Source organism: Nansenia antarctica (assembly GCF_963989245.1).
Source record: "Nansenia antarctica genome assembly, chromosome: 3".
NCBI classification, from domain to species: domain Eukaryota; kingdom Metazoa; phylum Chordata; class Actinopteri; order Argentiniformes; family Microstomatidae; genus Nansenia; species Nansenia antarctica.
In genome coordinates this window covers 35,095,184-35,107,683 of record NC_137688.1, presented here as the reverse complement: position 1 = coordinate 35,107,683, position 12,500 = coordinate 35,095,184, and the positions used below count along the sequence as shown (strand labels likewise).

At 46.2% G+C, this 12,500-nt stretch overlaps 1 protein-coding gene across 1 annotated transcript in view; it reads left to right on the top strand.

The window, feature by feature from the left end:
* Positions 1-11,557, top strand: part of LOC308154028 (solute carrier family 22 member 13) — a gene marked incomplete at its 5' end in the record, with an annotated part of 16,287 nt that extends 4,730 nt beyond the window's left edge. The window contains 7 exons of the mRNA XM_080527208.1: positions 1,816-1,984; positions 2,778-2,880; positions 4,366-4,484; positions 5,513-5,730; positions 7,414-7,522; positions 7,689-7,934; positions 11,431-11,557. Of these exons, the coding sequence (XP_080383334.1) occupies positions 1,816-1,984; positions 2,778-2,880; positions 4,366-4,484; positions 5,513-5,730; positions 7,414-7,522; positions 7,689-7,934; positions 11,431-11,533 (1,067 nt within the window). The 3' untranslated portion in view covers positions 11,534-11,557. The remainder of the gene's footprint in view (positions 1-1,815; positions 1,985-2,777; positions 2,881-4,365; positions 4,485-5,512; positions 5,731-7,413; positions 7,523-7,688; positions 7,935-11,430) is intronic.
* Between the last annotated feature and the right edge of the window lie 943 nt (positions 11,558-12,500).

The following is a 12,500-nucleotide window of genomic DNA, read 5'->3' as shown; positions in this document are numbered from 1 at the left end:
GTAACAACAGTTCTTACGGTACACAAAACATATTATATACAGTGTATATGTGCATCTGGTTCCCAGGATTCCTACCAGCCGATGCCCAAACAGAGTGTCCACCAATTCATAGCGTATTCATAGATCTAGTAGTAGATCTTTTTACATTTGCATGATCTTATGACGACTGACGGATTCGCTTTGGATAAAGGCGTCTGCTAAATGCCAAAAATGTAAATACATTTATCTGATCTTTGCATGACTTCCTTCTTGCCTGCTACGGCTTGTTTCTGGGAGGTGCTGAGAAGGGTTACAAGGAAAACATTTACAAATAGAATAGAAAGTCATCATACTTGTCCTTTATTTTTATCAGATGTCTATTTTATTTGTACTCTATTTATCTCTATCTATCTATCTATCTATCTATCTATCTATCTATCTATCAGCAGGCTAACAAAACTTATTTATCAAATGTCCAAATTAACCACGCATCTTTAGTATTTGGTCGACAATCCTTTGCATGGAAAAACTGCCTGAAGTCTGCGACCCATTGAGTTGTGTTCAATTGGATTTAAATCTGAAGATTGACTTGGCCAGTCAAGAACTTTCCGCTTGGCTGTCCGTTTTGGGGTCTTACTGTATGATGAAGCGCCATCCAATGAATATGGAGGTACATTTGCTTGTACTCGAGCAGACATTCTCGATCCGATTAATTCATATTGCCATTCGCTCTGAATGAGTGCATTTAAAAATGTATCCACCGTTTCATATTTTAAGCTTATTCCATTTAAAGAACTTCTATATTCAGAGTTTTGATACTATTTAGACTTTAAACTTTAAGCCTTTTTAAGCTGCATGAATTAACATGAGTTTCTATCATACATTCTAACATTCTCCTCTTCCAATAGCTTGGCAACTCAATCTAACTTTATTATGTACTGACTGACCCTACTTAAGCATTAACCCTATTTCAATACCTTCTACAAAGATTCTTGTAGTATTTAGACGTTTTAAACATTAAGCACATTTACACCCCATCTCTATCGATTCACCTATCCATCTAGTAGTCCAAACGATCTGTTAACTACCAAAACAAGACTTTGCACAAAGCTTCTCCAGGAATTTCCTTTTCTAGCTGTTATTGTAGCTTGATTTTTAACAATCGTTTTGAGAAAAATGTAATTATTTAATCAGAGTTTTTGTACACAATTTTTGCTTTGCATATCATAGAAACGATAGACACAGTCTTCAAAACTCTCAATTCCTCTTTGCGTCTATAAGAAATATTATGATAAAGATTGCAGACTTTGCCCCAAAACAACACATTTTTGCACATGCTAATAGGGGCCCTTAAGTGCAGTTCAGTAAAAACAATTCTCACACTGTCATGCCTCCACCGTACTTCAACAATTAATAATATTATTGTGATATTTAAAGGAATATGGTCAATAAATGTTGCTATCCTCCAACCCACCTGAGAAGCATATTGCATGTGTGTGTGTGTGTGTGTGTGTGTGTGTGTGTGTGTGTGTGTGTGTGTGTGGTCTCAGGTGTGTATCTGTGTGTGGTCTCAGCTGTATATGTGTGTGATCTCAGGTGTGTGTATGTGTGTGTGTGTGTGTGTGTGTGTGTGTGTGTGTGTGTGGTCACAAGTGTATGTGTGTGGTCTCAGGTGTGTATCTGTGTGTGGTCTCAGCTGTATATGTGTGTGATCTCAGGTGTGTGTATGTGTGTGTGTGTGTGTGTGTGGTCCCAGGTGTATATGTGTGTGACCTCAGGTGTGTATGTGTGGTCTCATGTGTGTGTGTGTGTGTGTGTGTGTGTGTGTGGTCTCAGGTGTGGAGTGGAGCCTGCCCAGGTACCGTATGTGGCCCCCGGCCCTCCTGTCCTTCTCCTTCAGCCTGGGCATGATGGCGCTGGCCCCCGTGGCATACCTCACACACACCTGGACACAGCTCCACCTGGCCCTGGCTCTGCCACAGCTGCTCTGTCTGCCACTCTACCTGTGAGTGCCTACTACACACTGAACTCTACCTGTGAGTGTCTACTACACACTGAACTCTACCTGTGAGTGTCTCTACACACTGACCTCTACCTGTGAGTGTCTATACACGCTGACCTCTACCTGTGAGTGTCTATACACGCTGAACTCTACCTGTGAGTGTCTCTACACACTGACCTCTACCTGTGAGTGTCTCTACACGCTGAACTCTACCTGTGAGTGTCTCTACACGCTGAACTCTACCTGTGAGTGTCTACTACACACTGAACTCTACCTGTGAGTGTCTATACACACTGAACTCTACCCGTGAGTGTCTATACACACTGAACTCTACCTGTGAGTGTCTCTACACACTGAACTCTACCTGTGAGTGTCTATACACACTGAACTCTACCTGTGAGTGTCTCTACACACTGAACTCTACCTGTGAGTGTCTATACACACTGAACTCTGCCTGTGAGTGTCTCTACACACTGAACTCTACCTGACCCTCAATGTGCTGTGGAGTACAATGGGTTCTTTTATGTCTGATGTCGCGTGACTGTTTATCATGACAGGGAAAAAAAACTGTAAAGCGGCTCTGATTGAGATATATATTCTCTCCATCTCTGTGTGTGTGTGTGTGTGAGAGAGAGAGTGTATGTGTGTGTGTGTGTGTGCGTGTGTGTGTATGTGTGTGTGTGTGTGTGTCTGTGTGTGTGTGTATGTTTGTGTGTGTGTGTCTGTGTGTGTGTGTGTGTGTGCGTGTGTGTGTCTGTGTGTGTCTGTGTGTGTGTGTGTGTGTGTGTGTGTGTAGTGCCATCCCTGAGTCTCCTCGTTGGCTGCTCCTGAAGAGGAGGACAGACACTCTGGAGGAGTACAGGAGTCGCAGCACAGGGGACAGACACTGCCTAGACCTGGTACCACCTGCCAACACACACGCACACACACACACACACACACACACACACACACACACACACACACACACACACACATCTCTCTCACTTTAGTGCCTATCTCAAGCTTGTGTGTGTGTTTGTGTGACAAAGAAAAAAGACACACACACACACACAACTCTCTCACTTTAAGGCCGATTTAAACTTCTGCGTAAAATCGACAACGTAGGCTACGGCGTAGCTTGCGTTGGCCCGCGTGGCCTTGCGTTGCCTACGGAGAGGGTTGATGCGCACATCTCCAAAAATTTAAGTACGCGTCAGTTTCCACGCAACCGTAAGCTCTGTGATTGGTCCGCTTGGTAGCACATGATTCCGACAAGATTCCGACTCTTTCGTCGGCCAAAATGCGGAAGCCATGACAGAAATGTCATTTACTTTTTCTGTAATTACTTATTAATAAAGATTTGAAAAATTATGATAACCATCGTATTATCTTAGTTTAATGTCATTTCAATGCATCATAGAACTTTTATATACAACAAGCATAAAAAAAAAAAGTCGCTATTATGCCGCTTTGAGTAGAGCGCCCTATGGAAGAGTCAGGCACAACCCGGAGGCACCCTTTGCGGGTTAATAACTGTGGTTTACCGTGGGTTAGGATAACAATTCAAACGTGTCCGGATAGGGGAGAGGACAGGGAATCTGAAACCATTTGAATGTTGTCGATACGACACTCCTATCATGGTCGACACAGCGCGGAGCGAATTCCCGGATAGAAATTGTCTCTCCCCCCGCTGTCAACGGAGGTTTCATCCACCAGGAAGTGGTGCTGCGAGCAGCAGCGGGTGAACTCCCGGTTTCTTGAGTTTACGGTTCAAAGCATAACTTCTCGGGGTGTCAGCGCGGTGGTTCAGGGCTCAAAATGACCGTATACCGATGGTGAAGTTAGCAAAGCAGTCTTGTGTTTCTACCACCTTCATAGCCGGTGTTATTCACGGGCAAAGACGGTGCCCGGAGGCACCCTTTGCGGGTTAATAACTGTGATTTACCGTGGGTTAGGATAACAATTCAAACGTGTCCGGATAGGGGAGAGGACAGGGAATCCGAAACCATTTGAATGGTGTTAGAATTCCAAACAAAAATTCTCCATGACCAGAATAGCATGCTGAACACACTGAACTTTGAATGGAGTCTTAGTCATGTACCGTTAACGAGATAGAATAAGAAAGCATATTTTTCTATGCCGCTATGAGTACACCGACAAACGCGACGCGGTCCGCGTAGAACGTAGAACTAGAACGTAGAACTATAAACTTGGAGACCCCTTACGTAGGCTACGGCGTAGACGTGCGTAAATTCGACGCAGAAGCTTAAATCGGCCTTTAGTGCCTATTCACAAGCATGTGTTTGTTTGTGTGTGTGTGTGTGTGTCTTTCTTTGTCCCAGCTGTTGTCAACAGAAGGGAAGGAGGTAGTGAAGGAGGTAGAGAAGGAGGTAGAGAAGGAGGTAGAGAAGGAGGTAGAGAAGGAGCCTGAGGCCCCGCCTCCTGGCCCCGCCTTCTTCGGCTGCTCCAACCTGAGGAGCCCCACCATCCTAGTCCGCCTGGCCGTCATGAGTTACATTGGGTAGGTAAGTCTGGACAGGGTGGGTATGACAGGGGCTTGTACTAACACACACACACACACACACACACACACACACACACATACACACACACAAAACCAGGGAACAAGTCTCCAACCAATCAAAATGTTCCGAATCTTGTTCTGAAAAATGTAAATAAATGTCAGCGTTGTTGAAAATCAATGACACGCTCGCAAGCCAAAACATTGCAATGCAATGAGTAATCCCCACTACGACCTAGATAACTATAACACTACTTTACATTGTTAGCAGGCTCACATGCTCAAGCTATGTTAGTTGACTAGATTAACTAGATTTTACTAGAACACACACCTGACTCTGCTAATGTTATTATGTGTGACATGAGGGTCGTCGTGTTAGATGTTATATAGATATTATATTCAGTCTTTCCAACAGTGCATGCTGTGTAACAGAAGGTGGTATTGGCTAAGTGGAATCTAGACTAAAGTTCACTGGTTTAGCCTCAGTTATTATGCCCTGCAGACGGGACTGTCAACCTTAGCCAGAAACATGTGTCAAATGTAGAATGTTAGGAGACATGCTATTGGAATGTTTTCCTTCTCCTACAGCACCTCCCCCCACCTTCCCCCCTCAGTGCTTGCACACCACACGTTTCAGATTCAGGTCATTTTTATTACTCAAATAATAATAAAAACTTTATTTGTAAACATAAATTCACTCCCAATAAGGCCAGGTTTGAGTGAGAGTTCTGCAAACCTCAATCCCAAATGCCCCCTCTCCTCTACTCTCCTCTCCTCTCCTCTCCTCTCCTCTCCTCTCCTCCCCCTCCATTCCCCTCCTCTCCTCTCCCCTTCCCTCTCCTCCCCTCTCTTCTCCTCTCCTCTCCTCTCCTCGCCTCTCCTCTCCACCCCTCCCCTCTCCTCTCCTCTCCTCTCCTCTCCTCTCCTCTCCTCTCCTCTCCCCTTCCCTCTCCTCTCCTCTCCCCTCCACTCCCCTCCTCTCCTCTCCCCTTCCCCCTCCTCCCCTCTCCTCCCCTCTCCTCCTCTAGGATGGCGTCTGCTCTGACCTACTATGGTATCTGTCTGAACGTGGGCTCCTTCGGGGTGGACGTCTACCTGGCCCAGTTCTTCTCAGGCCTATCAGAGGCTCCGTGTCTGTTCGTCCCCTTCATCGTGGCTCGCTGTGGGCGGCGGCCAATCAGCATGCTCTCCCTGCTGCTCAGCGGCTCCTTCTGCCTGCTGTCACTGCTGGCGTCTCGCTTCTACAGTACGTACGCCTTAACTGTCCCTCCTGAGACACCTACACCTTAACTGTCCCTCCTGAGACACATACACCTTAACTATCCCTCCTGAGACACCTACATCCCCCCTTTACTGTCCCTCCTGAGACACCTACATCCCCCTATACTGTCCCTCCTGAGACACCTACGTACATCCCCCCTGTACTGTCCCTCCTGAGACACCTACATCCCCCCTACATCCCCCCTTTACTGTCCCTCCTGAGACACCTACATCCCCCCTACATCCCCCCTATACTGTCCCTCCTGAAACACCTACATCCCCCCTATACTGTCCCTCCTGAAACACCTACATCCCCCCTATACTGTCCCTCCTGAGACACCTACATCCCCCTATACTGTCCCTTCTGAGACACCTACATCCCCCCTACATCCCCCCTTTACTGTCCCTCCTAAGACACCTACTTCCCCCCTGTACTGTCCCTCCTGAGACACCTACATCCCCCCTACATCCCCCCTTTACTGTCCCTCCTGAGACACCTACATCCCCCTGTACTGTCCCTCCTGAGACACCTACATCCCCCCTATACTGTCCCTCCTGAGACACCTACATCCCCCTATACTGTCCCTCCTGAGACACCTACATCCCCCCTATACTGTCCCTCCTGAGACACCTACATCCCCCCTACATCCCCCCTTTACTGTCCCTCCTAAGACACCTACATCCCCCCTACATCCCCCCTTTACTGTCCCTCCTGAGACACCTACATCCCCCCTATACTGTCCCTCCTGAGACATCTACTTCCCCCCTGTACTGTCCCTCCTGAGACACCTACATCCCCCTATACTGTTTCTCCTGAGACATCTACTTCCCCCCCCGTACTGTCCCTCCTGAGACATCTACTACCCCCCTATACTGTCCCTCCTGAGACATCTACTTCCCCCCTGTACTGTCCCTCCTGAGACACCTACATCCCCCTATACTGTTTCTCCTGAGACATCTACTACCCCCCTGTACTGCCCCTCCTGAGACATCTACTACCCCCCTGTACTGTTTCTCCTATGAAGAAACAAACAAAACCAATTCCTTTCCTCTAGCACGACGACTGCCACAGGCCCCAGGCCTGAGCAAAGATGACTTTTCCCTGCTACGACTGGTGTATATGATGATATGATGATTCGCTTACTTCAAAGTCAAATGTATTGATTTTAAGTCGCTTTGGAATAAGGCGTCTGTTAAATGCCAAAAATGTAAATGTAAATGTAACATTCAAACACACATTTGAATACTTTATTTGGTTCCACAAATTATATTATACAAACAGGGAATCAAATATGTCGGGGCTAAGCAGCACTGAACACTCAAGGGTACACATAACACCTCCTTCTCCACACGGCCAAGCTGCCAATAATAGCTGAGACAGAGCAAAATTTGGCAACCTGTTTGGCCTTTCTTTTAGACATTGCAGCAATTCTCAGACCCCTCATGGTGCATTTATATACATGGCCCAGACTTCCAAATACAAGTATGCTGAATTTACATTTGTACCCAAAGCTGGTTATCGTACTAAGTAGTGGTTGGTATTTGATATACTTGTCCTGGAAAGTCTGGTCCATGTACAGGTCAAAGGGGCAGCCACAAGACACACACACACACACACACACACACATACAGTCGTCTTTCTGCAACAGCTGTTGTTGTATCTCTACAGATGTCTCTGGTCTGGCGATGTCTCTGGCTTTCGTGGGGAAGCTGTGTATGCAGATCACAGTGTTTGTCTCTCTGCTGTATGGCATCGAGCTGTTCCCTACTGTCATCAGGTAACTCACACACACACACACACACACACACACACACACACACACACACACACAGTACCCCACCCAAGTTACAGTAGCAGTGGCTTGCGGTAGGGCATGTTGGTTCATTGCAACAGAGCTGGTCTGTAAATGGAAATGTGTGTGTGTGTGTGTGTGTGTGTTCCAGGCAGAAGTGTGTGGGGCTGGTGTGGCTTTGTTACCGTGTGGGCTGTATCCTGAATGCAGTGGCCACGCCGAGGGGAGAGATTCCATTGGCTGCCATGATTGTTTATGGGAGTGGCCCCATCATAGGGGCAGGACTCTGCCTGTTGCTACCGGAGACCAGCGGCGTGCCGCTCCCTGATTCGGTGGAGGACTGTGAGAGACAGCCCAGACTCCGCCTACCAACACTCGTCCTGCCATGCTGCAAAGAGTAAGAGACCCGCAGACACGCTCGTGAACACACACACACACACACACATGCACACGCACACACACGCACACACTCACGCAAACACACACACATACACACGCTTACACACACACGCTTACACACACACACACACACACACACACACACACACACACACACACACACACACACACCATCACAACAGCTATTTTACTATTAAATCAGGCCCGGTGCCAGAACCAACACCAACATCCAAACACGCTTGTAGCTACCACCAGCCTTGTATCAACGAACACACCACGTGCCTCTAGAGCAGGTGGCCTGGTGAGATGCAGACACAGTCTCAGATAGGAACTGACCGAACCACGACCAAAGATGTGTGAAGCAGGGTTGAGCCATGGTACCATGTGCTGTAGATGTCACACTATATCTGCTGTGCTTAATGGTTTTCATGCTCTGAAAATAGTATGGGAGGATTGCCTCCTACAGTAAATGCCAGTAAATAGCCACTACTTATACATCTGTACATACCATACTGTACCTTACTACCTTAACTAGCTCATAACTGTAGAGTACATATACCTCTAACTACAGTACTCGCCATCTCTATCATGTTTTTATATCGTGTTAAATCACTATTTGCACTTCTGGTTAGATGCTAAACATGCATTTCGTTGTCTGGTGCTTGCACTCTGCAATGGCAATACAAGTCTAATCTAATCTAATCTAAACCAGTACTACCAGTTCATCAATTACGATACTGCCTACTGCATTGAAGTGAATTGGACTCAGGCCTTTCAGGGCAGCAGCCTATGTTATATCATGTAGCTGTCAACCACCACGCGTCATATCGCCCCGGCTCAGGGTTGCCATGTCCGCAGTTTTCGCCCCAAATTGGGCTACTTTGAAAACGAGGTTGTGGATGGAGACGTATTGGTGGCGGGGTGCAGAGTGCTGCAGGTTTTTGGGCTACTTGTAAATGACACCTGGCCACCAGAGCATTCTCTCTGTCAGCAGCAGCCGGTCACAGTGCGGCAGAGGGGCGGGTTGTTGCTGAATGAGGGGAGCTGGAGTGTGTGTGTGTGTGTGTGTGTGTGTGTGTGTGTGTGTGTGAGTGTGTCTGTGTGTGTGTGTCGTGACCGGTTCGATTCCAATTTGAGTTTAATGACTGGAGAGTGTGTGTGTTGGGGGGGGGGGGGGGTGTTTGTGTGTGTGTGTGTGTGTGTGTGTGTGTGTGTGTGTGTGTGTGTGTGTGTGTGTGTGTGTGTGTGTGTGTGTGGGTGGGTGGGTGGGTGTGTGTATGGCGCTCAAAGCTTTTAGATTTTTATACTCCAATAAAATGCAGTTAATCGGAAAGCAGGACGATTTGGTTTCAACTACCGGTAACTCTAGGGTTCTGCCCAAACAAGTTTTTATGACAGTTTCCCCAAGCCATAGGTCAAAGGTGATGTGTGGTAAACATTAGCAATGATGGTAATAACCTCATACTCCCATTGTCAGAATTCTTAGAAATTCTTTAGAAGTGTAAAAAACTAGGTCAAAAAAAGGTAGCATTATTTTTGTTCATCTAATGTGCCTTAACCAGGCTAATCTGTAGCCTAGCCTAGGCTATCACAGCAGTTAACCAGGCTAATCTGTAGCTTAGCCTAGGCTATCACAGCAGTTGATAAAATAAAATAAAAATAAAAATAAAAAATCACAGCAGTTAGATGAAGAAGAACTAGAACAAACAGTAATTTGACTGGTCAAACCAGGGGCATGCTAGGTGACGCTGCAATTGTTCCCTTGAATATAGGTCAGGACGTATACAAGAGAGGGAGAGAGGGAGAGAGAGAGAGAGAGAGAGAGAGAGAGAGAGAGAGAGAGAGAGAGAGAGAGAGAGAGAGAGAGCCTGTGCTGATATGGGTTAACTTGAGGTCACTTCCATTGGCACCAATGTGTGATTTGCATTGCAGATCCCAAGCTAAGATCCTGTTCTTAAATTAGGAGTGACACCTCCAATGTGTCAACAGCAGCTGACTGACTGTGCTGTGACCTACTCTAGGAATCAGAGGCAGCTGTGTGTGTGTGTCTGTGTGTGTGTTTACACAGTTGACTTGGCATGAAAGGGACTTTAACTTTATACCACGTACCTATAGCCCAATGGAGTATGGTAGATGTAGGAAACGTAGGATGGGCTCAGTGTAATGCCTGGAATGAAATAAGGAATGTTCTTTTTCTTACTACGGCCTCTGTAGACTTTGTACCTCTGACTTATAAGATAACATACTGTAAGTTCCTATCATACAGCAGGGCCTAATGACACACCTGTGTGTGTGTGTGTGTGTGTGTGTGTGTGTGTGTGTGTGTACCTTCTCATCACTCTCCCTCTTCCTCTTTTCTCCCATTCCCTCTCTTTGCCTCTGTGTTCCACTCCGAGATCGGATCAGTTCCTGGGCCACACCGTTGCCACAAGCAGAGAGAAACGTGTTTGGACTGGAGTCATGGCACAAACTATTTGCCTTCTGTCATGCTCTGCCTCTCAGATACAGTAGTCCACCTCATAACCACTACATTTGTTTCTGTTTGGATCTTTTAAAAGGTGCTCTAGGTACTCATGGTCATTTCTTTTTTTTAACTTCTTTTTATTGACTTTTTCACATTTCCGACAACGACACAACAGGACATACGATAAGACAAATACTCAAATACTCAAATACTTCAATCCAGGGAAGATTCAATCTGTGGGATTGCTTTGATCAAACCCCGCCAAATGTTATTGAAGAGCCCTGGTTTCCCCTTCACGTTGTACAGGACTTTTTTCAGGGGTACAATATGACACTAGCTCATTCCACCATTGCTTAACTGCTGGTGCTGGCTCAGATTTACAGTGTACCAGTATATATTTCTTTACGGCAGTCATAGCCAACATAATAAACTTTGTTACGAGTCACCAGTTGACTGTTGCATGACACCGGACACCAGGGGGCGAGATAGAAAAGTACCGAAATGAGGTACCGAAATCTCCTTTGCAATTCGGTACGGTAGATACCGAATGTAAAGTAACCGGTATATACCGGTACCGATTTTCGGTACCCAACCCTACTGGTGTATAGTGAATTCAGATAGCCTGTCAATGTCCCCTAGTATCGCTATGAGAGGGTCTAGTTCAATTTTTTGGGAAGAATATCAGATAGGTGCTCATGAACCGCTTTCCAAAATGGTTGAAGGTTTTTTCTTAAAAACAAAAAGAAAAGAAAGAAAGACCAGAAATAGCTTAGTAGTAATAGTATTCTTCTCATGAGCCCCAAAGCCACTCTTGATAGGGATGTAAAATAGTTGATGTGTTCATGTTTTCAACCTCAGAGAACAAGGGTCAGTTGTAAGCCAGGAAGAAGCTGCAGTTTGTGTACACAGAAGGTGTTCGGACGGAACGAACGTCCTTGTTATTTGCGTTGTGACAGGCGAGTCATGTGAACTCTGAGGATTAATTTCCTGTCTGCTGTTTGCTAAAAAGACATATTTCAATTTGTCACAGGCACTCGGCAGATGTCGTCCTCGCCTGTAATGCCTCACCGTTCCTGGAAGACAAAGACAGAGAGGCCCAAAGAAGTCCCACACACACCCCTCACTGCTACTGAACTGGCTTGAGTGAGGCGCACGCACACACACACACACACACACACACACACACACAGCGCAATAGCCTGGGGTCAAGTTAGGTTGTACCTGACTGTAAAATAAATAATAAATAAACTGTAAACTGCTGTCTGGAGATGTAGAAGGTGGTGGGTGTGTGTGTGTGTGTGTGTTTGCGTTTGCGTGCGTACGTGTGCGTCTGTCTGTGCTTGAATGTGTGTGTGCATTCATGTGTGCAAGAGTGGGAAAGTTTTTGTGTGTGTGTGTTATGCTTATTGCCTCTTTCTCATATTGAGTTCATCAAGAGATCAAGGCATTTTATACCATTTTAAGTTGTTTCCTTCGCGTAGTCTTGTGTCTGTATTTTGGATGTGTACATGGATGTGTGTTAAGATGGAGGATGTGAGAGGCAGCAGTGCTCCCCTGCCCCCCCCCCCCCGCCCCCCAGAAAATAAAGATGGTATTTTCAATTTCAGAAGAATGTGTCTGTCTGTCTGTCCAACACTGCCCACAGCAATAATCTACAGTATAACAACATAATCACTCAGTCTGACTCAGACAATCATTTCCCCCACACACACAGACACACACACACACACAGAGAGAGAGAGAGAGTCACAATAATAAGATCCAGGAGTCCAAATAATAATCTCTTTAAGATGGCTTGGAAATGAGAATAGGAGACAGTCATCATGACCAATATTACTTTCTGCCGCTTGGGATTAAGAGGAATGTTACAGTAAGTCTAAAGTTCTACCCCTCTCCCTCCAGAACAGGCCACAGGCCCATGTTCTGGCTGAGCTGAGCCGTTGAGCTCCAGACAGGATAAGAACTGGGCTGAAGACACACTATATGAGTGTACCCCCATCTAATGGCCAGAATCTGAATCAACACACTGGCTGGTGTGGTAAGGTAAATTCGCTCTGAGGGCGGCGGAGCGCACACTGGGTTCAACGTCATAAAGGGACC